Genomic DNA, 22,928 nt, shown 5'->3' on the forward strand with positions numbered 1-22,928 from the left:
AGACCCACCTGCTTCTGCCTCCTAAGTGCTAGGACTAAAGGGGGTGCCACCACTGCCTGGCTCCAATGTCTGTTAGATACTTTGAAGTGGGATGAACATCTAAACTGTGCCTGTCCTAGAGAAACCAGAGTGGCCATCTTACAAGGCTCGGAGGTCCCTGTATTCTTCACACTTCATGTCTCCTCATTAAGTAGAGAATGGACCACTTTACTTACTTAGCAGATAGCAAGACTAGGTAAGAAGACTGGGTAAAACCTGGCTTGAGGCTAGTTAGTAGTAATACTCCGGCAGGATGAGGAGTAGGCCTTCCATGGTTCATTTCTTTAAACTGTTGTACTAAAGGAGCTGCTTCTACCTTAAGAGGAAATAGCTCAAGAAATTGTATTTTAATTTGTGTGTAGGTAGGTTGGGCAGAGAAGTAAAATCATCTTCAGGAATGCCACTTCCTCCTTTGACACAGAATGTTTTAGTGGCCAAGAGTTTACCAATTAGGTTAGACTAGCTGGTATCCCAGCAGTTTTATCTTATTTTATGTGTGTTTGTTTCTCTGTGTGAATATGTACACACTACACATGTGTGTGAGCAGGTTACCACAGAGGCTAAAAGAGGGTGTCTATTAGAGCTGGAGTTATAGGTGTTTGTGAGCCACCCGACATGGCTGCTGAGATCCGAACTCAGATCCTCATGAGAAAGCAGCAAACTCTTCTAAGCTGTTGAGGTGTATCTCCAGCTCCCTGAAGTATTCTGAAAAGAACAACTCAGTAACATTTACTATATTAGTGTTTTACAACCACCATCTCCATCTAGTTCCAGAACATTTCTTAAGTGACTTTCAAAGTGGATAAAACATTCTGCAGTGCCTGTGGCAATGATTATCTCTTAGAATTGTGTGTATTTTTTTATTTTATTTTTTAAAGAAGAAACACAATTTTTTAATATTTATCTATTTATTAATTATGTATACAGTATTCTGTCTGTATGCCTGCTGGGCAGAAGGGGGCACCAGACCTCATTACAGATGGTTGTGAGCCACCATGTGGTTACTGGGAATTGAACTCAGAACCTTTGGAAGAGCAGGCAATGCTCTTAACTGCTGAGCCATCTCTCCAGCTCGCATTGTGTGTATTTGATTGACCATGTCTCCATTCCCCCACTCCCCGCCTCTCTCCAACAGAGCCCGGAAGAGCATCCCTGACACCTATGCGGAGCACCTCATTGCCAGTAGACTCCTGACCCAGGAGGAGGTCTCTGACATAAAAGCCTCCTACTACACCAAGTTAAATGACCACTTAACCAATGCGGCCCACTACAGCCCCCCGGCCACTAACCTGCAGGCCCACTGGCAGGGCCTGGCAGAGCCAGAAGCATGCATCACCACCTGGGACACAGGTGTGCCCCTTGACCTCCTTCGCTTTATTGGTGTGAAGTCCGTGGAGGTCCCAGAGGAGCTGCAGCTACACAGCCACCTTCTCAAGATGTATGTTCAGGTGGGAAGCCTTGATGTCGCCTTCTGCTGCCTTTTATCTTTGCTCGGCAAAGCAGATGTGTCATTTTGATGCTTTTGCTTGCTAGTTTGAGAATTATTTGATGTTTGTTACTAGGTTGTAGCAACTGATCCTCGTGGTTTTTTTCTTTGTTTTTTGTTTTGTTTGTTTGTTTTTTTCGAGATAGGGTTTCTCTGTAGCTTTGGAACACGTCCTGGAACTAGCTCTTGTAGACCAGGCTTGCCTCGAACTCACAGAGATCCGCCTGCCTCTGCCTCCCGAGTGCCCAGCTCTTCGTGTTTTAAAGCTATGATTTAGTCAGTTCAGATTTTCTCTACTTGTGTTTTCCTCTATAGGAATTTTGTGTGTGTTGAATACATTATATATGCTAGAAATGCATGCTCCTTTTTAAAAAGTACAGAAATATGATTTTTCTAACTAGTGGACAGAAAACACTATGATTCCTTCAGGTAGATTAAATAAAATAATAACAGCCAACACATGTACCTGAAAGGTGACCATTTATACCCATACCTTTGTTTTTAAGTTTTTATTTTTGCAGAACTCTTTAATTTTTTAAATTTCATGCACATCAGTGTTTTGCCTACATGTATGTCTGTGAGGGTGTCAGATCCTCTGGAACTGGAGTTTACAAATAGTTGTGAGCTACCATGTGGGTACTGGAGATTGAACCCAGGTCCTCAGGAAGAGCAGCTAGTGCTTTTAACTGCTGAACCAACTGTCCTGCCCTATTTTAGCAGAACTTTTACAAACAAAATGCACTCACCATCTAGCCTAAATAGAAAATTTGGGGCTGGAGAGAAGGTTTAGTAGTTAAGAGCACTGGCTGCTCCTTCCTAGGATCCAGGTTCAGTTCCCAGTACCCATATGGTGGTTACTGTCTATAGCTCCAGTTTCAGGGATCTGACCCCTGTTCTGTTTTCCGTGGGCATCAGGCATGCACATGGTTTACATATATACATACGTGTAAGCAAAACACTCATACATGTAAAATAAAATAAAAAATAAATCTTTTTTAAAAAAGAAACAAAACATTACAAATAAAGTTTCTTCTCTGCTTCCATCTGCTCAAACCTCAGCAGAAGTGACCACTTATTTTGCCTGTTTTAAAACTGTGTATAACACGTGGGGTGTTTGCCTACCAGATGTAAAGCGCTAGGTTCATCCTATAATGTTGCAGAAAAGAAGACAAAGCAAAGAAAAAATGGAAAAGGATATTAAAAAAAAATTTTAAATAGATTTATTCATTTTATTTTATGTGTGTGATTGTTTTCCCACATATACACATATGTGCTACCTTCATGCATGGTACCTGTGCAGGTCAGATGAGGATCTCAGATCCCCTGGAACTGGAATTACAGATGGTTGTGTATCACCATGTGGATGTGGGTAATCCAACCCAGGTCTTCTGCAAGAGCCAGAAGTATCTTTAACTGCTAAGTCATCTCTCTAGCCTTCAGGATATGGATTCTTAAAAGTTTGTTTTATTCTTTTCCTTATTTTTTTCAGTCAAGGATGGAGAAGGTGAAGCAGGGAACAGCTTTGGACTGGGCCACAGCAGAAACCCTTGCCTTGGGCTCCTTACTTGTTCAAGGTAAGACATTTCCGTTTAGCTGTACAGCTGGTAGGAGATGCTCTGAGCTGTACTTGTTACTCGTGATCTTCTGAGTTTCAGTGACCACTTGTCACTTTCGTAGCTTAGAAGGCTTCTAAAATATTTTACCTAACAACACTCCTTAGTTATAAGGCACATTGAACACTTTCATCCGCGTATAGACAAGGTTGCAGCCGTAACTGGGATCCACAGGGCTCACTCCTGGCTGTACTGGACAGCTATTTCTCTAAAAATTGTAGGGCCAGAAATGACTCTCCATTTCTACAAATTTTACACTGACTATGTGTCTTCAAGTATAGGAAGGATATATACATATACTCACATACAGAGATGTACTGCTTTTAATTATGTATATTTGTGTGTCTCGGTGTAGGTATGTGCATACTAGTGCCCAAGGAGGTCAGAGTCTTCAGATCCCTCTGTAGCTGGAATTACAGGCATTTGTAAGCAGCTTCATATGGGCACTGGGAACTGAACTCAGAAGAACAGCAAGTGCTCTTAACCAGTGAACCAGCATCAGGAAAGGTGTATTGTAATTGAGAGAATGTATTATCCTAAGGAAAATGCACACCCTGAAGCCAGTGTATGATAGATATCAGATAGCTGTGTGTGACAGGACATAGCTATAGCCAAGTTCCACATGAGACTGAACCTAAGAGTTCAAGACCAGTGTGGACAGCATTGAGAGAATTTGTCTTAAAACGAAAAGGCCTTCAGGGCTGCTATATCTTATTTTTGTGCTGTTTATTCAGAGCAATCTTTTTTCTTCCCCCGCTTGCTTGTTTCAGGTTTCAATGTTCGTCTGAGTGGCCAAGATGTTGGCCGTGGAACTTTCAGTCAAAGGCATGCCATGGTGGTTTGCCAGAACACAGATGATGCCTACATTCCTCTGAACCACATGGACCCAAGTCAGAAAGGGTTTCTGGAGGTAAGACATTCATACATAAACTCCATGTACTGGTGTGCTGACTCTTACAGTTACAACGTTTGATTTGATTCGTGGTTTTGAGATGGAGTCCTACATAGCCCAGGCTGCCCTCAAATTCCTCAGTAGCTGAAGATGATCTTAAATTCCTCTTGATCCTTCTGACTCTACTTCAAGTACTGGGGGCTTTAGGACTGCACCATCCCACCCCACAGGTGGAGGAGTTTTAAAGCAACTCAATTCGGATGTCAGAAACTTTATGTTCAACACTTCTTTTTAGATAAAGGAATGCAATGGAGGTCTATAAATTTGGACTGGAAGGGACAGATAAGAGCCGTGCTGGAGCTGGCACTTGAAGACTAGAGCATTAACTGGGCCGCCTATCTGTAATTGTGTGATATCACCTAGATATGAATTCTGTCAAGTTAAAATCAACATTGCAGCCGGTCAACTATTGCGATGTGTTAAACTTAGTTGTGGAGAGTAAACAACTATTTCTAGCCTGCTAAATCAAAACAAAATGCAGCAGAAACACTTCCTCCAGGTTATGCTGCTCCCTAAAATTTAATAGACATTTCTTTGGGTTGTTAAGATTTTAAGAATAGGGTCTTTTCATTTTTGTCTCTTCGACAGTTACTTTAGTGAACAGCACATGATATTTATGAAAACAAATAACTTGTCACCTTCTTTCCTGTTCCAGTTGTTGGTTTGAGAATATAACCTGTGTGTTTGGGGGAGCTGGGAGACAGCTCAGTCAATAAAGTGTTTCCTACTTTATGGGGCATAAGTTCAGTCCCCAGCACACAGTAAAAAGGCAGGCATGGCAGTCCTAGCACTAGAGAGGTAAAGACAGGAGGATCGGGGCCTTACTTGTCAGCCAGTCTAGCTGAATCTGTGAACTTCAGATCCAGTGAGATAGTCTATCTCAAGAAATAAGGTGGGAGCCAGGCTGTGGTGGCACATGCCTGTAATCCCAGCATTCGGGAGGTAGAAGAAGGTGGATCTCTGTGAGTCCAAGGCCAACCTGGTCCACAGAGTGAGTTCCAGGACAGTCTCCAAAGCTATACAGAAAAACCCTGTCTCAAAAAAAAACCCAAAAAAGTGGGTTGGGGAGTGGTGGAAGAAGATGTGGGATTTCAAGGTGACTTAAAGGAGGAGATGCATCCCTTTCTTCATTTTTTTTAGAATCTGTCTTTGTATGTATCAGTCAGAATTATGAACCAGGATAGAAGTGTTTAGTGTCCCCGCACCTCATATCAGGCTTTCACTGGACTGTGATTTGGCATGTAGTATCAGTTTTGATACATTGCAGGTCATGGCGCAAGCCATTGCTCCTGTTTAATCAGGTAGTGATGAGGGAAACCAGTCCCTGGTGTAGAGTTGCTGAGCTAGGATGCTCCCTCATTAGATGCTAAGTGTACTTTTGACATATTGTCACACCCTAAAGAATGAGTCAGTGTATGACAATCAGATAGCTGTGTGTGATAGTACATATCTATAGCCAAGTTCCACAGGAAACCGAGCCCAGGAGTTCAAGACCATTGTGGACAGCATTGAGAGATTTTTGTCTTGAAACAAAAGGACTCCTTTATTTGTATGTGTCTGAGTGCTTTGCCTGTGTGTATGTCTGTGTATGTCTGTGTGCCTGGTGCCTGAGGAGGCTGAGAGGACATTAGTTCTCCTAGAACTGGAATTACAGGCAATTGTGAGCCACTATGTGGATGTTGGGAAATGAACCCAGGTCCTCTGGAAGAATAGCCAGTGCTCTTAACCCCTGAGCTATGTTTCTAGCCCAGTGGGCTTATAGTATTTTCAAACCAATAAACTGGGTTTTTTGGAACATGACCCCATCACAAGTCACAGAGCAAGTATACTTACAGAGAGGGTAGATAAAAGTAACTAAGAGTTGAAGACAAATTGATTGAGTTACTTTCTAGAAGGCTGAAAAGAAGTGAATAAAATGGCTATAAGGAGCTCAAGTCGGGAGTACTTTTTGTTTTATTTTTAAGCATTTGATGGTCTCATTGTTGAGGTAAAGTTCAGAAAGGAGGAATTAGGTAACAGAGCCAGGACCTGGGAGGAACAGAAAGAAGTGAGGGATTGAGAATGAGTGGGCATGCCAGTCTTGGAGAAGAAGAGAGGGGAAGGAGGAAGTGAGAGCAGAGAGAGAGATGCATGCAACATGCCTGGGCTAACATGCATTCATAACACACATCAACCTAAAACCTGAAGTCAGAATGCACACACATCCAGCAGGTGAGCTAAGCATGATCCACCCACCATGCTCGAAGATAATCCAGTGACATTTTTATGTTCGCCATTTAGTTCTTATCTCTATAAATCACATTTTATAGCTGTAATTAGAAATTATATAATTTCTCTGTGTGTGTGTGTGTGTGTGTGTATACGTGTTTGTGTTCTAGTTTGGTTTCTATTGCTTGATAAACACCATGACCAAAAGCAACTTGAGGAAGAAAGCCTTACATGTCCCAGCTATAGTCCATCACGGAGGGAAACTGAGGCTTGTTAACATTCTGTTCCTGTGGTTTGCTCATAGTCTAGGCCCACCTGTCCAGGGACAGTGCCACCCACAGCGGGGTAGTCCCACCTAAATCAATTAGCAATTAAGAAAATGCCTCACAGATATGGCCACAGGTCAGTCCAATACAGACAGTTTCTTAATTGAGGTTCCCTCTTCTAAGGTGACTCTAGTTTGTATTACATTGACAAAAACTACCCAGCACATTGTGTGTGTGTGTGTGTGTGTGTGTGTGTGTGTGTGCATGCTTACATGTACGTGTGCAGACCCGAGAACAAGCTTGGGTGTTGTCTCTGAAGTGCCACCCACATCTCCTTTCTTGAGATGTGATCTCTCACTGGCTAAGTATGCCAGGTTGACTGACCAGGGAGCTCCAGGAGGCACTTGTCTCTACCACCTCAGCTCTAGGATTGCAAACGCCTAGTTTGTTTGTTTTTTTTAAAACCAAAGATAACTCAGGTCCTTGTGCATGGTATCATTCTACTGACTGAGCTATCTCTCAAGCCCTCTGGAGTTGTTGATTTGTTAAAGGTTTTGTTGAAATACAACTCAGAATCTGACCTTTGAGTGTGTATAGTTCAGCAATGAGACCCACCACTGTTTGGTTTCAGAAGACTTTCATCTCCTCAAAGGAAATGCTGTTAACTCTCAGCACCTGTCTCCCATTCATCCTCCCTCTAATTGCTGGCAGCTGCTAGTCAATTGACTGTTTTAATGGATTTGTCTGTCTCAAGGAAGCTCATGTACATAGGTGGTGTAGGAGGCCCTTCTGTATTTGTGTTGTTTTCATTGGTTATTAAAGAAATTGCCTTGGCCTAGTCGATAGGGCGGAACTCAGGTAGGCGGGGAAGACAGAACTGAATGCTGGAAAGAAGGACAGACAGGCAGATGCCATGGTTCTCCTGCCCGAGAGGAACGCTGGTTAGACTCATGCCAGTAAGCCACAGTCAAGTGGCAATACACATTAATGGAGATGGGTTAAACTAATATGTGAGAGTTAGCCAATAAGAGGCTAGAGATAATGAGCCAGGCAGTAATTTCATTAATACAATTTTCTGTGTAGTTATTTCAGGGGTTAAGGTAGCCGGGTAACAGGATGCAGTTGACTCTTCCTACTACACGCAGGCTGATATATTCCCTTCTATGACATTAATTTGACATATTATTAGTATTTTCAAGGCCTATGCATGCTGTCATGTATGTCAGTACTTCATTGCTTTTCATTGCCAAAAATTATTCCATGGAGATGTAACATTAAAAAATTGAAAAAAAGAAAAGTTGGAACAAGATGAGTATGGTGGCTCATGCCTACGATCCTAGGAATCTAGAAGGTAAAACATGAGGATCCCCATGAGTTTGAGGCCAGCTACATAACAGGTTCAAGACCATCTTGGGCTGCAGAGTGAGACCTTATCTCAAAAAAACATTCTGAAACAAATAGAGAATTATATTTTAAATTGTATATATAAAAGAATGTTTTCTCCTTCCTAAGCCATTTGAGAGCAAACTCCCAACGTAACACTCGCAATTTGTGTTTGCTTCAATCAAAGGCATCCTCCTGCATCACTCAGCATAGCCAGTGACATTTTTTCTCCCATCTTTCTCAAGTGCACTCTAGAATCTTGCTGCATTAACTCTCAGCAGGGCGCTTCTTTCCACTCCTCAACGATGAAATAGTTTCTGCTTTGTCAATCTCACCACGATGACTCTTTTGGTCTCTACAAATCAGATGTTACAGCAACAGTCTAACCAAAGGTAGACCTTCATACTGTAACTTTTCCATCTTTGTTTTATGATATCTTTGAAAAATGTGGCAGTTTTATTTTCTGGTTAAATGTGTATCATATGAGAAGAATTGCTTATTCTCGAGATTTTTTATTACATTTTTGTGGGAAGGGGTGGGGACGTGACAGGACAACTTTCAGGAGTCTGTTCTCTCATCTTCTGGGTTCCAGCGATAGAACTCAGGTTCTGAGGCTTAGTGATACCTTCTTAACTATCTTGCTATCCTCCCAAATAGCTCTCTTCCCCTCCTTTTTCCCATTATTTTTCAGTGGTAGTGCTGGGTTTTGAACCCAGGACCTTGTGAATGCTATGCAAGTACTCTACCACTGTGCCATTTCCTAGCCCTGTACAACTTATTCTTGAAGAAATTCTTGAATGACTGTATTCCAATGTCTTCTCCTCTTTGTCCTGACTTTCTCCAAGTGTGCCAGTGATACTGAGCAGTAGGTCTCCTTTTGCAAAGAAAAGGTGATGAGTGAGAGCCGTGCTCCCTTCCACGCCCTCCTCCTCTTGAGAGGTTTGTATCCTTGTGATGCTTTACTTTTGCTGGCTTCTCCCAGATGTCTCAGGCACATCAGTGTCTGATTCTCTTCCTTGCTCTTAGGTTAGCAACAGCCCGCTGTCAGAAGAGGCTGTCCTGGGGTTTGAATATGGAATGAGCATTGAGAGCCCAAAGTTGCTGCCCCTCTGGGAAGCTCAGTTTGGTGATTTCTTCAATGGAGCCCAGATCATCTTTGACACATTCATCTCTGGAGGTTGGTGTTAGTGAGTGGCTGGGTGGTGGGTGGGCCCAGTCTCATATCGTAAGTTAAAGGGAAGTGGCCATCACTGCCTCTGAGACTCTCTGTACCACACCATCTCCAGAGAGCTTGGGGGATTTCCCTGTTATGTACAGGCAGTGACAGCCTTTGGGCAAACAGCTTAGTGAGCTTCTGGGAAGAGTATCTTGGCTTTCTGTCAGCTTTTCATTGTCCCCCACCTCCCAAGGACTGCGTCTAGCTGCAGGCAGCTCCTAGGCTATGTGGTTCTGCACCTGCTCTTGGAGTGTTGAGCAGCATGATTAGCCAGCATTCTGAGGTGACATAGTGACACTTTATGGTTGAGATTGATGATTCGCCTGAACATCTGAAATGTGTTAGAAGAAAGAAGAATGCATGAAGAATCTGTGTGTGTTCGTGTGTGTTCATGTGTGTGCAAGTGTACATGCATATGTATGTAGTTTCATATGGAGGTCAGGAGTCAACCTCAAGTGTTACTTTTCAGGAGCTGTCTACCTTGGCTTTTGAGACAGAGTCTCCCGCTGGGACCTGGAACTCACCAGTCAGGCTAAGCTGATTGGCCAGCAAGCTTCAGGGATCCCTCTCTCTGCTTCACTAGCATCAGGGTTACGAGTGTGCACTATGCCTGGCTTTTTATGTGAGTGCTGGGGATTGAACTCAGGTCCTTGTATTCGCACAGCAAGTATTTTACAAACTGAGCTATCCTCCCTGTTCCCAGGGACTACTGTCGAATGTCTACTGCTCTCTGTTTGAGGATAGTGACCAGTGTTGTCCGTTGTGCTATGAGCATGGCAGGAGTTGCTTGTCTTTGCTAACAGTCATTACATAACGAAATCAGAGTGCCACGTGTTGTCTGAGACACTGGTACATTTACCACTGAATTGGTCTTCTAGTCACTTGAGCCCAAAGCATCTGCTAGCGCAGGGTTTCACACATTCAGATGGGTATTTCCATCCAAGTATAGTAAGATGAGATAATGAAAGTGGTTTGGAGGCTCGGGAACCACACTAGCATTTTGTTCCATTCCCCAAGTCATGTCAGGTTATTTTGTTCTGCTTCTTAGGGAAATCTCTATCTTGTGTTTTCAGGAGAGGCCAAGTGGCTCCTGCAGAGTGGCATTGTCGTCCTCCTTCCACATGGCTATGATGGGGCTGGACCTGACCACTCATCTTGTCGAATAGAGCGGTTCTTGCAGGTATGTAAAATGCCACTGGAGTCTAAAACATGTTTTCCTGTTTCCCTAGGCTCTTCCCCATTCCATACACTACCTCCTGTAGCTAGCTTCATGGGCACTTCAAGTGCAAGATACTGTAGCTGAGTGAAGCCAACTCACTGCAATGAGACTATTCCTTGGAGTGCAATGTCTCAGCTTCTAGATAATACCACAGTTTCTGGGAAATAAAAGAAATTCAAGTGTTTCTGTCAAACGTGGTTGTGCATGCCTGTGATTTGAGCTCTTAGGAGACTGAGGAAGAATGATTTCCTTCAGTTTTAGACTAGCGTGGGGACATATGGGAAGATACAGTCTCAATAAAATAAAAATAAATTTAAAAATGGGGATAGGAGACAGGTTAGAGCAATAGCTTAGTAAAATACTTGTTGCCCTAGCTCAAGGACCTGAATTTGATCTCCAACATCCATATTTAAAAATCAGGCTTGGGAGTGGGGGTCTTGGCTTTTTATTTTCTTTTTGTTTTTTTGAGACAGGATTTCTCTGTATAGTCCTAGTATCCTGGAACTCACCTTGCAGACCATGCTGGTCTCGAACTCACAGAGATCCTCCTGCCTCTGCCACCAAAGTTCTGGGATTAAAGGTGTGCCCTACTACAGTCCTGACCAGTGAAAGCCAGGTTCGTACTAACAGAGTTGGTGAGGCAGGAGATTGGAGGACCCTTGGTGCTCACTGCCAGCCAGCCTAGCCCAATCAGGATGCTGCAGACCAAGTGAAACCTTGTTTGAAAAAACTAGGTGGGTGCCACTTGAGGAAAGATCCTCCAGGATTTAATTCTGTCCTAAATGCTTACACACAAACACATCAAACACATGTATGCACACCCATGTACACATGTTCACCCGCATGAATACACACACATTCACAGACACAGAATGATTGATTTCAGGCTGGAGCTGCAGCGCAGCGATAGAGTACTTACCTAACATGTAAGTGGCCCTGAGTTCCATTCCTTGCACTAGACACATGACTGGTGGTCTGGGGAGAGGGAGAGGAGCAGGAGGAATTCCAGTGCTGGAGAGGTAGAGACTGGTGGAGCCCTGGAGGTCACTGGCCAGTTACTCCAGCCCAAGTGTGAGATCCAAATTCAGTGAGAAACTCTGTTTTAAAAAATAAAGTGGAAAGTGACTTAGGAGATCACGCAATGTTGACCTCTGGCCTTTACATGCACATGAATGCATATGCACCACACGTGTACATACACACACACACAGAGAGAGAGAGAGAGAGAGAGAGAGAGAGAGAGAGAGAGGAGGGAGGGAGAGAGAGAGAGAGAGAGAGAAACATGAACAACAAAAGAGTGAGCTAGAAAGAAAGATAGAAAAGGTGACCAGAAAGGGGGATGCACAAAATGGAGCTTATGGAGAAAATCCTGTTGATTATATCAAGAATATTATCTTGCGCCACAATCTGTATGTGTTTTCCCAAAATTCATTCATTGAATTATACCCCTCATCCAAAGCCAGGTGAGGAAATTAGGTTGCGAGGCCTGTGATGAGTGATGAAGTCGTAAACATAGAGCTCTTAGTGCTGAGAATGTACTAAGGAGCCTTCTAGCTGCATACTTGCTCTTCACTCCATGTACGGACACATGAGAAGACACCATGTGTGAGTCAGGGAATGGGCCCTGATCAAACACCAAATTTTCTCTGTGATCTTGGACTTTTCAGCCTCCATAAACGTGAGAAATAAATGTATGTTGTTCCTAAGTAACCTGGATTTAACCAGGAATGGTTGGACATACCTATAATCCCAATGTATGGGAGATAGAGACAGGAGGATTGGGAGTTCAAAGCCATCGTTGACTATTTAGTAAGTCTGAGGCCAACTGGGTTACATGAAATGCTGTCTTAAAACCATAACATAAACAACATTACCCAGTCTCATGGCCATTCTCTTTCGAACCACCATGGACTATTGGTGGTCATTTATTCAGGGACTAGTTATGGTCCATGCTTTGTAGAAGTAGCTAGCATTGATAGCAGATGAGCAAAGGAGAGTGTTACAGCTTTTTTCAGATTTTTTTTTTATTTTTATGTGTATGGGTGTTTTGTCTACATGTGTGCTTGTGAACAAAATGCATGCATTACCTGCAGAGGCTAGGAAAGGACATCGTATTCCTTGGAAATGTAATTACAGATTATTGTGAGCTACCATGTGAGTGCTGGGAATTGAACTTGGCTCCTCTGGAGGAGCAGTCGGTACTCTTAACTATTTGAGATATGTTGACATATCTCCAGCTCCCATGCCATAGTGTTATGGCTTTTAAGCTTTGAATGTCAAAAACTTCATCCCTGAGGATTTGACACCTTCTTTCTTAAAATAATTGAAAATTATAGGCATGAATGTTGGCACATGCCTTTGATGCCAGCATTCAGGAAGGCAGAGGAAGGCAAATTAGAAGCTAGCCAGGGTCTACAGATAGGACAGCCAGAGCCACTCACTAAAAAACAAATAAATTGACACTTGTGGGTTTAAATCTTTATTGCCATGATTTCATATACTGCCATAGTGGTTATCTCAAGTCCTTTGTTTATTTTAATTATTTTATTTTCAGCCTTATGAAAAGATTCACATCTATAAATAACTTAGAAGAGTCTTTGGCTGGGTGGTGGTGGTGCACGCCTTTAATCCCAGCACTTGGGGGGCAGAGACAGGTGGTTCTCTGTGAGTTTGGGGCCAACCTTGTCTACAAGAGCTAGTTCCAGGACAGGCTCCAAAGCTACAGAGAAGCCCTGTCTCGATAAACCAAAAATAATAAAAGAAGAGACTTCGCTGCTCATGTAAATGCCTGCTATTTCTTCTGCTTTCTGTTTTCATTGTCTTTATGCCAAGCTCTCTGTGTCATTTATATTTTCAGCCTTGTCTGTTCTTGACATTTCTTTTTTCTAAGATTTATTTATTTATTATGTATACAGTGTTCCACGTGCATACCATTATAGATGGCTGTGAGCCACCATGTGGTTGCTGGGAATTAGACTCAGGACCTCTGGAAGAGCAGCCAGTGCTCTTAACCTCCTAGCCATCTCTCCAGCTTCACATTTTTTTAAAACTTAATTTTATGTATATGAGTGTTTGCTTGCATATATATATATATATATATATATATGTATATATGTGCTATGTGCATGCTTAGTGTCATGGAAGCCAGACGAGGGTAACAGACTTCCTGAAATGGAGTTATAGATGGTTGATAGCTGTCATGTATGTGCTGGAAACTGAGCCCAGGTCCTCTGTAGGAGGAGCAAATGCTCTGAATCACCAAGGCCTCTTGCCAGTTGTTGTTCTTGGTACTTCTTATTTACTTAAACCTCAGTAGTTTGAGTAGAGTTCTCACTTTGTGTTCTTAGTTTTATGCTCTTCGTTATTGTCTGACTTTGTTCTGTTCTCTTTAAAACTCTGTCCTGGGCTCAGTAGGGAGAGTGCTTGCCTGTCATGCACCGAAACCCTGGGTTCAGTCCCTGTACTATACAAAACCAGGCATGGTTACTTGACACATGCCTGTAATCCCAACACTTGGGAGGTGGAAGCAGGAGAGTCAAACACTCAAGGCCATCCTCAGCTATTAGTGATTTTGAGGCAGCCTGAGCTATATGAGACTGTGTCATCCTCCCTAAAAACATAGCAACAACAACAACAACAACAACAACAAAACCCTCAAACTCTGTCCTTAGCCCACTGTATTCCTTTATTTTCTTTTGTCCTTCCTTCTTCATAAAGTTATTTGCCTACATGGCATTTGTGTTATCCTTATGCTGTTTCGTTTCATCTTGTCTTTGTTACTTAGGCCTCTTCGAAGACCTTTTGTGTTTTCCAATCAAGAATGAATAAATATTTATTTATCCTGCACAGTGGATACAATATATTCTCTTACAACAGTAGTTGAGGATAGGCTCCAGAGTTTGGGTCCTGAGGCTGTAACTGGGAAAGAACTCTTTGATCTGGGTATTTTTCTGAGGTTCAGTAATTGCCCACAAATATCTCCTCCCTATGGGAGATGGATGCCACTTCCATTAGGCTTCTGTAGGAGCTTCTTACTAGAGAAGACTGTGCCTTTGACATTTCCCAGGATGCTCCTTACTGCCTTTCTTCTGGGATAGTAGGGTTTTTTTTTCAATCCTCTTTCCATACCCACACTGCTTCCATATTAGGGTTGGGGCCAGCAGGATCTTCTGAGATTATTCTTTTGTTCTCAACCTTTTAACATACATCTTAAATTTTTTTTTGAGACAGTGTCTTGTAGCCAAGGCTGACCTTGAACTCCCAACCTTTCAGACTCTCTTCTTCCAATTCCTGGGATTTCACCACACCTGGCTCAATCTGCATTTGTTTGTTCTTTTGTCCTGAAATGTGCACACTATGATTTTATTTCACCAAAAGTGTGAGATTCTGTTAGTGCTCCCTCTTACCGTCTTAATCTGATGATAACGAGAAGATTTGTGGGGGACAGAAAGATTTTTTGTTTTGTTTTTGAGACAGGGTTTCTCTGTGTAGTGCTGGCTGTCTTGAAACTAGTTCTGTAGACCAGACTCGCCCTAGATTTACAGAGATCTGTCTGCCTCTGCTTTTCGAGTGCTGGGATTAAAGGCATGTACCACCAACACCTGGCATAAAGATATTTTAATATAAGCTTAAATGAAGATAATAAGAAAAGGGGAGAGGCACTCAGAAGAAAGTAAGACACACCAGAGAATATGTGTGCCAAATAACTATTGCTCTTAACTTTATATGGGGGGTGGTGGGAGTATAGGAGCATAACAACGAAGGATAGAGGATCCTTTATTATTTGTTTTTTGAGACAGGTTTTCATGTAGCTTGGGCTAGTCTCAAATTCAGTTGTTGCAGAGGGTGACCATGAACATCTTACTCTTTTGCCTCTACCTTCCACATCTATGTGTGGGTACTGGTTGCTCAAGAGAAAGGATATGTTTTTTTTAAAAATTCTTTCCCAGGTGCCTTTTTCAAACAGCCTTGTCTGGAAGTAGCTTTGTTAGAAGTGAGTGGATGGAGACAACCCTCTGTCTCTTCTTTGGTTAATACTTTATAGGTCAGGGGAAATGCCTTCTAATACTTTTCTGATACACAACGGAGAGAAATATCTTATTAGCTAAAATCTATGTGCTTCACTTTAGTCTTGGGCTGTGCTGGGACTAAAGCAGATGATCCCAGAGTGCCTGTGTTCTCTTCCCATTGCTCTCCTAGATGTGCGATAGTACAGAAGAAGGGGTGGACAGCGACACTGTGAACATGTTTGTGGTACACCCAACCACGCCCGCTCAGTATTTCCACTTGCTTAGAAGACAAATGATCCGGAATTTCAGAAAACCTCTCATTGTTGCTTCTCCCAAAGTGTTACTCAGGTACCCTGTAAGTAGAAAGAGCTATCTCATAAGGCCTTTTCCTTTCGTTAACTTTTTTATAGTCTATTTTCTCTGTGTTATGTATTTAATTGTATTTATTTTTTGTTAAGTTTTATGTGCTCTGTGTGTGTGTGTGTGTGTGTGCGCGCGCTGTGTGTGTGTAAGAGCCCCCAGAGGCCAGAAGTGTTGGACTTAAAGGTGGTTATGAGCCAGTCAGTGTGGGTGCTGGTGTAAGCAGAGACTGCTTGTTTGTTTCCCTTTTTGTTTGTGGTTTTCTCTGTAGTTCCTTTCAACAATATTTTTGGGAGTCTTGAGAAATCACAGAAAATTCAAGAACAGTCGTACAATCCCTTTAGGACAGGTTGGTTTTTTATTTTGATTTTTTGGTGTGTGTGTTTGTGTGTGTGTGCATGCATGCACACACATACGTGTTTTGTTCTTGTTTTTTTTTTTTTTTTGTGAAAGGGCTCTTCTGATACAGATATTTTGAAATAGAAGCCTCAAGCCAAGTCAAAGTGTAAATTACTACAACCGTCAGCTTCTTCTGGGTGCGGAAGCAGAGGCAGGAGAATCTCTGAGTTCAAGGTCAACCTGGTCTTCATAGTGAGCTCCAGGCCATTATGAGCTGTATAGTGAGACTCTGTCTCAGACAACAAACTAAAAAAAAAACAACAACAAAGCTGTCTTATGGTATGGACAAGGCAAGCTCTTATCATTCAGTTTGGTCCACACAGAACTGTACCCTGGAGAACACTGTGTTCTTGAGCATGCTTGAGTGTGGTTCTGTGCCAGAGTTCTAGAACTGTTTCTCTAAGATCTGCTTGCAGAAACAGCTGTAGCTCTTCTCTATTGTTCACGTGGGTATGGCTGTTCTTCTCTTTTAGGCAGCTGTGTCAACTCTTCAGGAAATGGCCCCAGGAACAGCATTCAAACCTGTCATTGGCGATTCATCTGTAGATCCAAAAAAGTAATTTGGTGTTTCTCTGTTTCCTACTTTGGGCAGGGGTTTTAATAAGTGAACAAAATTTCTTATATCCTGTTATAAATTGTGTGTGTGACTGAATACACTGCCTTACCATGCTTAATACTGCTGAGCTACATCTCAGCCCCTTTATAGCCATGTTTTAAGGGGAGTGTGTATGAAAGAGTGAATCCTGGGGCAGCTGGCACAGAAAGAGAACTGCAGGTGACTGAACCCAGCAGCAGAGCCCCAAGCAGCTTTATTGCAACACATTGAAATCGAGTCTCTTCTCTCTTCTGACACAATTCTTAAGGATGTTTTGCTCCACACTGATACTTGCTTTGTTCCCAACAGCGTTAAAACCCTCATATTTTGCTGTGGTAAACATTTTTATGCCCTGCTGAAGCAAAGAGAATCTTTGGGGGCCAAGAAGCATGACTTTGCCATCATTCGAATAGAGGAACTCTGCCCTTTCCCGCTGGATTCATTACAACAAGAGATGAGCAAATACAAACATGTTAAAGGTAAAGGCTTTTTTCTTTTTTTGGTTTTTCAAGACAGGGTTTCTCTGTAGCTTTGGAATTTGTCTTGGAACTAGTTCTCTAGACCAGGCTGGCCTCATACTCACAGAGATCCACCTGTCTCTGTCTCCCGAGTACTGGGATAAAAAAAAGGCGTGCATTACCACTACCCACCAAGGTAAAGCCTTTTGTTTGTAGTTGGTTGTTTTATTTACCCTTTGCTATTTGGGGTCCTACCACCTAGTTGCCAAATAAATTACATGGAGACTTATTCTTACTTATGAATGCACAGCCTAGTCAAGTTTTCTTAAATTTTTCTATCTATCTTTTGCCTTGGTGCTTTTATCTTTCTCTATTTTATATAGCTTTCTTTACTTCTTACTCTGTGGCTTGCTGTGTAGCTGAGTGGCTGACCCCTGATGTCCTCCTCTCCTTCTCCTTTGGCTCCCCAATCTCTCTTCCCAGATTTCTCCTCCTATTTATTTTCTCCCTCTGCCAGCTCTGCCTATCCTTTCTCCTGCCTAGCTATTGGCTGTTCACCTCTTTATTAGACCAATTAGGTATTTTAGACAGCTAAAGTAATATAACTTCACAGAGTTAAACAAATGCAACATAAAAGAATACAACACATCTTTGCATCATTAAACAAATGTTCCACAGCATAAACTAATGCAACACATCTTCAACTAATATTCCACAACACTTGTTCCTGTTAGGGAAACCTGTTCACACCATTTCAGATGGAAAGAGGTGGGGGAAGTTAAAGGCACTAGAAAGTCAAATCGCATGGAATCTGAGGATATGTTTTGAAGTACCTACCACTAGGGCCATGTCTCTCTTGGTGTTCCACTATGATCTAAACATAATTTCTTGAAAATTTGTGGGTCATTAGTGCTGTCCCATCATATGTGATAATTGCAATATAATTGTAAATGATAAAGCACTTTCAGTACTTAGGTTGGAAAATTTGACATCGGTATGCACCTGAGAGAAATTAAGTGATTACAGACCTAAATGTACCTGTAACACTGTTAGGAGAAAACCTCTATGAGCTTGGTATAGAAAGATTTTAGTTGTGTCATCAAAAATTTGGCTTAATCAGCATGAGAAACTTTCATTGTAAAAATTATTGTAGGGGCTGGAGAGATGGCTCGGTGGTTAAGAGCACTGGATGCTCTTCCGAAGTTATCTGGCTCAGTTCTCAGCACTAGTGCTGGGTAGTACTTAATGTGCTTAATGACTCTATTTCAAGGGATCTGACATTTTCTTTTGGCCTCTGAGGGCTCCAGGCACATATGTGGTGCCCAGAAATACATGCAGTCCAAATACCCCTCCCCCCAAAATATTTAAAGTGTAAAACAAAATAACCCTTCCCCAATAAACCGAGCATGCAAAGCAAAGCAAGTGGAACCCTCTCTCATCACTGCTGGGATTGTAAGTGTTTGCAACTACTCTGGAAGATGGTTTCTTACTACATGAACCCTAGTTTACCTTGTAACCCAGAATTCCCACTGCTGGTTTACCCAGAAAATGAAAACAGGTTCACAGGAAAATCTGCATACAGGTATTTTTAGCAGCTGCATTTGTTTTTTTGTTTTTAGTAGCTTTATTTGTAATTGCCTCAAGCTTGGAATAATCAAATTGTTCTTCGCCTAGGCAATGAATAAACACAGTTCCCCTGTAGCAAGAAATGTGTATATTATCATACTCAATAAAGCAGGAAGGACGAACTGTTTGCTATGCAGGGCCTCAAGGATGCTAAAGGCAACCAGGCTAGCTCTGAACCTCTAGGAATGAACTGTTGCTATTCACAAGAACCTGGGTAAATCACAAATGTATTTTGACAATTCACATCATACCCAAAAGGCTACACACTGTATGACTCCATATATATGGCATTTTGGTAAGATGAAACTTCACGGTAGACAAAAGGCTGATTCTTGCTAACATTTGGGGCTCAGAAGCATACTAACTGCAAACGATCAGGATGAAAGAAGTATTTTGAATCATGATTATTTTTTTTGATGAACACATAACTATGTACTTGCCAGAAAGGAAAAAAAGAAAGAGGAAGGAAGGAAGGAAAGAAGGAAAGAAGGAAGGAGGAAGGAGGAAAGGAAGGAAGAAATAACATTAGGAGCTAGAGAGATGGTTCAGGTGTTAACCCTTTCCAGTATCCACACTGGTGGCTCACAACCACCGGTAACTCCAGCTTCAAGGGATCCAGTGTTCTCTTCTGTCCTCATTGGGCACCTGTGCACAGGGCACACATTTATACAGACATGCATACATACACATACCTAATAAAAAATTTAAGATGGTAACATGTTGGAAAAGCATTTAATTGAAGTTGAAAATTTATCTATTTTCCATCCATCCTTTTCTCTACTCCACTTCTTGGTATATAAGTTATATATTAGGTGTTGAAGTCAATTTTTTCTTTTTGTAGATATCATTTGGAGTCAGGAGGAGCCTCAGAACATGGGTCCATGGTTTTTTGTTTCTCCAAGGTTTGAAAAACAGCTGGCCTGCAAGGTGAGTGTTTACTCTCCAATTTATATTCGTTCATATTCTCTCTCTCTTGTTTCTCTTGGAGTAACAACGTAAGGGTTTTTATTCTCAGCTTCCTCATTTGTTTAAAGATAAAGTGAAATGAAAACCTCTCTTTTTCAGCTGGTCATGGTGGTGCATGCCTATATTAGGAGGTTGGGGTCACTTGAGTTTATGAGTTTGACATCAGGCAACATAGTCAGATCCTGATACATGCGAGAGGAAGAGGAAATAAAAAGAGAAATCTAGTTTTAGATTATTCCTTTGGAGGAAAATGTTGAGTTTGTGGAGCTGTCTATGTATTAAGATTACAGGGGTGAGTATTCCTTATTCAGAATGGTCAGAACCAGAAGTGTTTCAGATATGTGAGGTTTTCAGATTTCGGAGTATTTATGTACACTTCCTAGGCTGAGAAGCCTTAAAAAAAATTCCAAAATCTGAAATGCTTCAAAACCCAAGACCTTTTAATAACTATCTGGAGAATTTGGTTTGAGGATGCTCAACCTGTAATATTATGCTAAAAGTGTGCTTGTATCTCAGAAAAACGATGAACTTTGTATGTCGTTACTTTTCTTACTATTTCCTCACCATATCTTGTCCAAGTGCCAGAGAAAGATGCTGATGAATAATTTTTTTTCAGTTTTGTGCCAGAGATACCCAGTTAGCACTTATTCCGGCCATGTTTATAATGCTGTTAGACTGTACATCTTTACCTTTCTCAGGAAAGGAGAGACAATAGGAATAGTTGTACTTCTGTTTATCTGTTTATTCTGTGTGCAGTAGAATGTAGTTCCCTCATTTAGTATGAGTTTGCTATGATAAGATCATTTTTATGTGAAATACATCTAGTTAAAGAAACTATAGCTAAGATCAAAAGATAGGTTTTTTTTATCTTATCATGTTTGGAATTCAGGGGTAGATATTTTATTCTAATCTGTCCTCTGTAGTCAGTATTTCTTCTTACCTTGAACAAGCTAACAGAGAATATATGGAACTTTTTGGTGGAATTGAACAGAACTTCAGTGCACTCAAAATGTCATTTGGTTTCTTCTTTGCTCCCATGACAGCTCCGTCTTGTAAGCCGGCCCCCTTTACCAGCACCTGCAGTAGGAATTGGCACCATGCACCAGCAGCAGCATGAAGACATCCTCACCAAGACCTTTGCTTCATAATGTGCTTTGAGAAAAACAGGATTGCCTTTTAAGCAAAGTGCTGTAAAGGTGAACCTGCTTCTTCCACCCTTTCTCCTTTCCCCCGGCTAGCATGGAAGCCCGTGGAGTGATTTGGACAAATGACTCTGGAATAAGTGGAATAAGCGGGAAATGATTTTAGAAGTAATGAAAGAGATAGTAGATTATTATCCTTTGCAGGACAATAGTGTTTATTGTGCTTTGGTTAGATATGAATGAACTGGAAAAGGAGGTCATTAACCAGATGTATTCAGACTCCACTGTAACTGACCATAAATGAGCAAGGAAAGTTCTTTGGCTAAAACATGTATATAGGCAGTGTATAGGCAGCCCGAACACGACCACTTAATTGTCATAACTTATCTTAATTTCCCCCTTTTTAAAAGACCTCTGAACAGCAATATTTTTGTTTTAAGACATCTCTGAGCCACTCTACGAAATGTTCCACCCAGTACCAGTAGAATTAGATCATTCCGGATTTGTGTTCTTTCAGGATTTATCCATTATCATGAAAAGTAAATCCTGTTAAATACAACTTTCTGATTGTGTGATCTTCTAGCACTGTGCTGAGACACACACAGTTGTTGTCCTGTTGTCCAGGCTGGCCTCATCCTCACTGTAGAGCAGAGGATCACTGACTGAACTTCTGCTCTTTCTGCCTCTACCTCATGAGTGCTGGGACTCCTCACTTGTGCGGTCATGCCTAGTTAATACTGGTGATGAGGGAGGACTCTACCAACTGAGCTGCAGCCCTGGCCTCTAATGATTTTTAAATTATGAAGTGTTAGCTGTATTAAAACTGGCTGGTGCTTTATTTTATCATTAATTCCCCCCCCCATTATATTGCTTTGACATTTCTAACTTTTAAACTATCTTTGGTGTCTGATGGGTGGTTTTTAGTATCAGGCTAATCATTTTTGTCTCTAAAAGTTTCAAGTACAACTATGATGTATGTTCGTCCTGTAAAGGACATTAATTTTTTAGCTACCTTCCCAAATCCAGGTCCTTGGGGTTCCTTAGAGTCACCAAGTGACCCACTCCACTTGGAGTTAAGCCTAATGTTGGAACCAAATCAAAACAGTAGCTGTGTGGCTTCATTTGAACTGGTTCTGAGGAGCATCTGCCATGTACCATTTTGCTTTATAATACTGTTTTTCTAAAAGATCATGGGGGCATATGACAGGTTGGAATGCGTCTATTCCCTGTTCTCTTTGACCATCAATGGGTGGTGTCTTAAATCATTAATGAATAGGCAGTTCTAGATTAGTAATAGGTTTGTAATGCATAACTTTTTGTTGGTTTTTGAGATAGGGTCTCACTATGTAGTTCTCACTGGCCTGGAACTCGGATTTCTCTGCCTTTGTTCCCTGAGTGCTGGAATTAAAGGTGAACACCACCATGCCAGACTACAATTTACATTTTAAAATTATTCTTTAGTGTACTTATTTAACATTCCTATAATATTTGCTTCTCTTTTTTCCTGTGACTTCCTACCCCCTTCCTTCCTGTCTTCCTTCCTTCCTTCCTTCCTTCCCTCTCTTTCTTTTGTTCATTCATTCTTCCTTCCTTTCTTTTTTTCTTTTCTCTAGATCTGGGTATCAGTTCTAGAACCTTGTGTTTACTAGCTCCACCACCGAGCCTTTACCTCCCTTTTCTCTCTGTATTTCTCAGTCCTTTTTTCTTGAATCAAGCCTCATAAATCTTGTAGCTTAGTACTACTTAAATAAATCAGTAAAGTTTCAAAGGCCTGTTGGATGAGAATAATAATGTATATTTAGGTAGAAAAAAGCATAATGTATCTTTATTCTCAGATCTCTTGGTTTCTTAAAGGATTTTAAAACTCTAGTTATAAAATAAAATGGAAGTTAATATGTTTAAAAATATTTTTTTCGCCGGGCGGTGGTGGTGCACGCCTTTAATCCCAGCACTCGGGAGGCAGAGGCAGGTGGATCTCTGTGAGTTCGAGA

The 22,928-nt window shown here is 41.6% G+C and overlaps 1 protein-coding gene across 1 annotated transcript in view; it reads left to right on the forward strand.

Moving 5' to 3' along the window:
- Dhtkd1 (dehydrogenase E1 and transketolase domain containing 1) overlaps positions 1 to 22,928 on the forward strand; it is a 45,698-nt gene extending 22,770 nt beyond the window's left edge. The window contains exons 8-17 of the mRNA XM_041630758.1: positions 1,175 to 1,487; positions 3,015 to 3,099; positions 3,909 to 4,048; positions 8,974 to 9,124; positions 10,237 to 10,343; positions 15,582 to 15,746; positions 16,624 to 16,706; positions 17,055 to 17,224; positions 19,671 to 19,756; positions 20,839 to 22,928. Of these exons, the coding sequence (XP_041486692.1) occupies positions 1,175 to 1,487; positions 3,015 to 3,099; positions 3,909 to 4,048; positions 8,974 to 9,124; positions 10,237 to 10,343; positions 15,582 to 15,746; positions 16,624 to 16,706; positions 17,055 to 17,224; positions 19,671 to 19,756; positions 20,839 to 20,943 (1,405 nt within the window). The 3' untranslated portion in view covers positions 20,944 to 22,928. The remainder of the gene's footprint in view (positions 1 to 1,174; positions 1,488 to 3,014; positions 3,100 to 3,908; positions 4,049 to 8,973; positions 9,125 to 10,236; positions 10,344 to 15,581; positions 15,747 to 16,623; positions 16,707 to 17,054; positions 17,225 to 19,670; positions 19,757 to 20,838) is intronic.

This window comes from Microtus oregoni, unplaced genomic scaffold, assembly GCF_018167655.1.
Source record: "Microtus oregoni isolate MIOR12 unplaced genomic scaffold, Mior012 000035F_ref0000213, whole genome shotgun sequence".
In the NCBI taxonomy this organism is placed as follows: Eukaryota; Metazoa; Chordata; class Mammalia; order Rodentia; family Cricetidae; genus Microtus; species Microtus oregoni.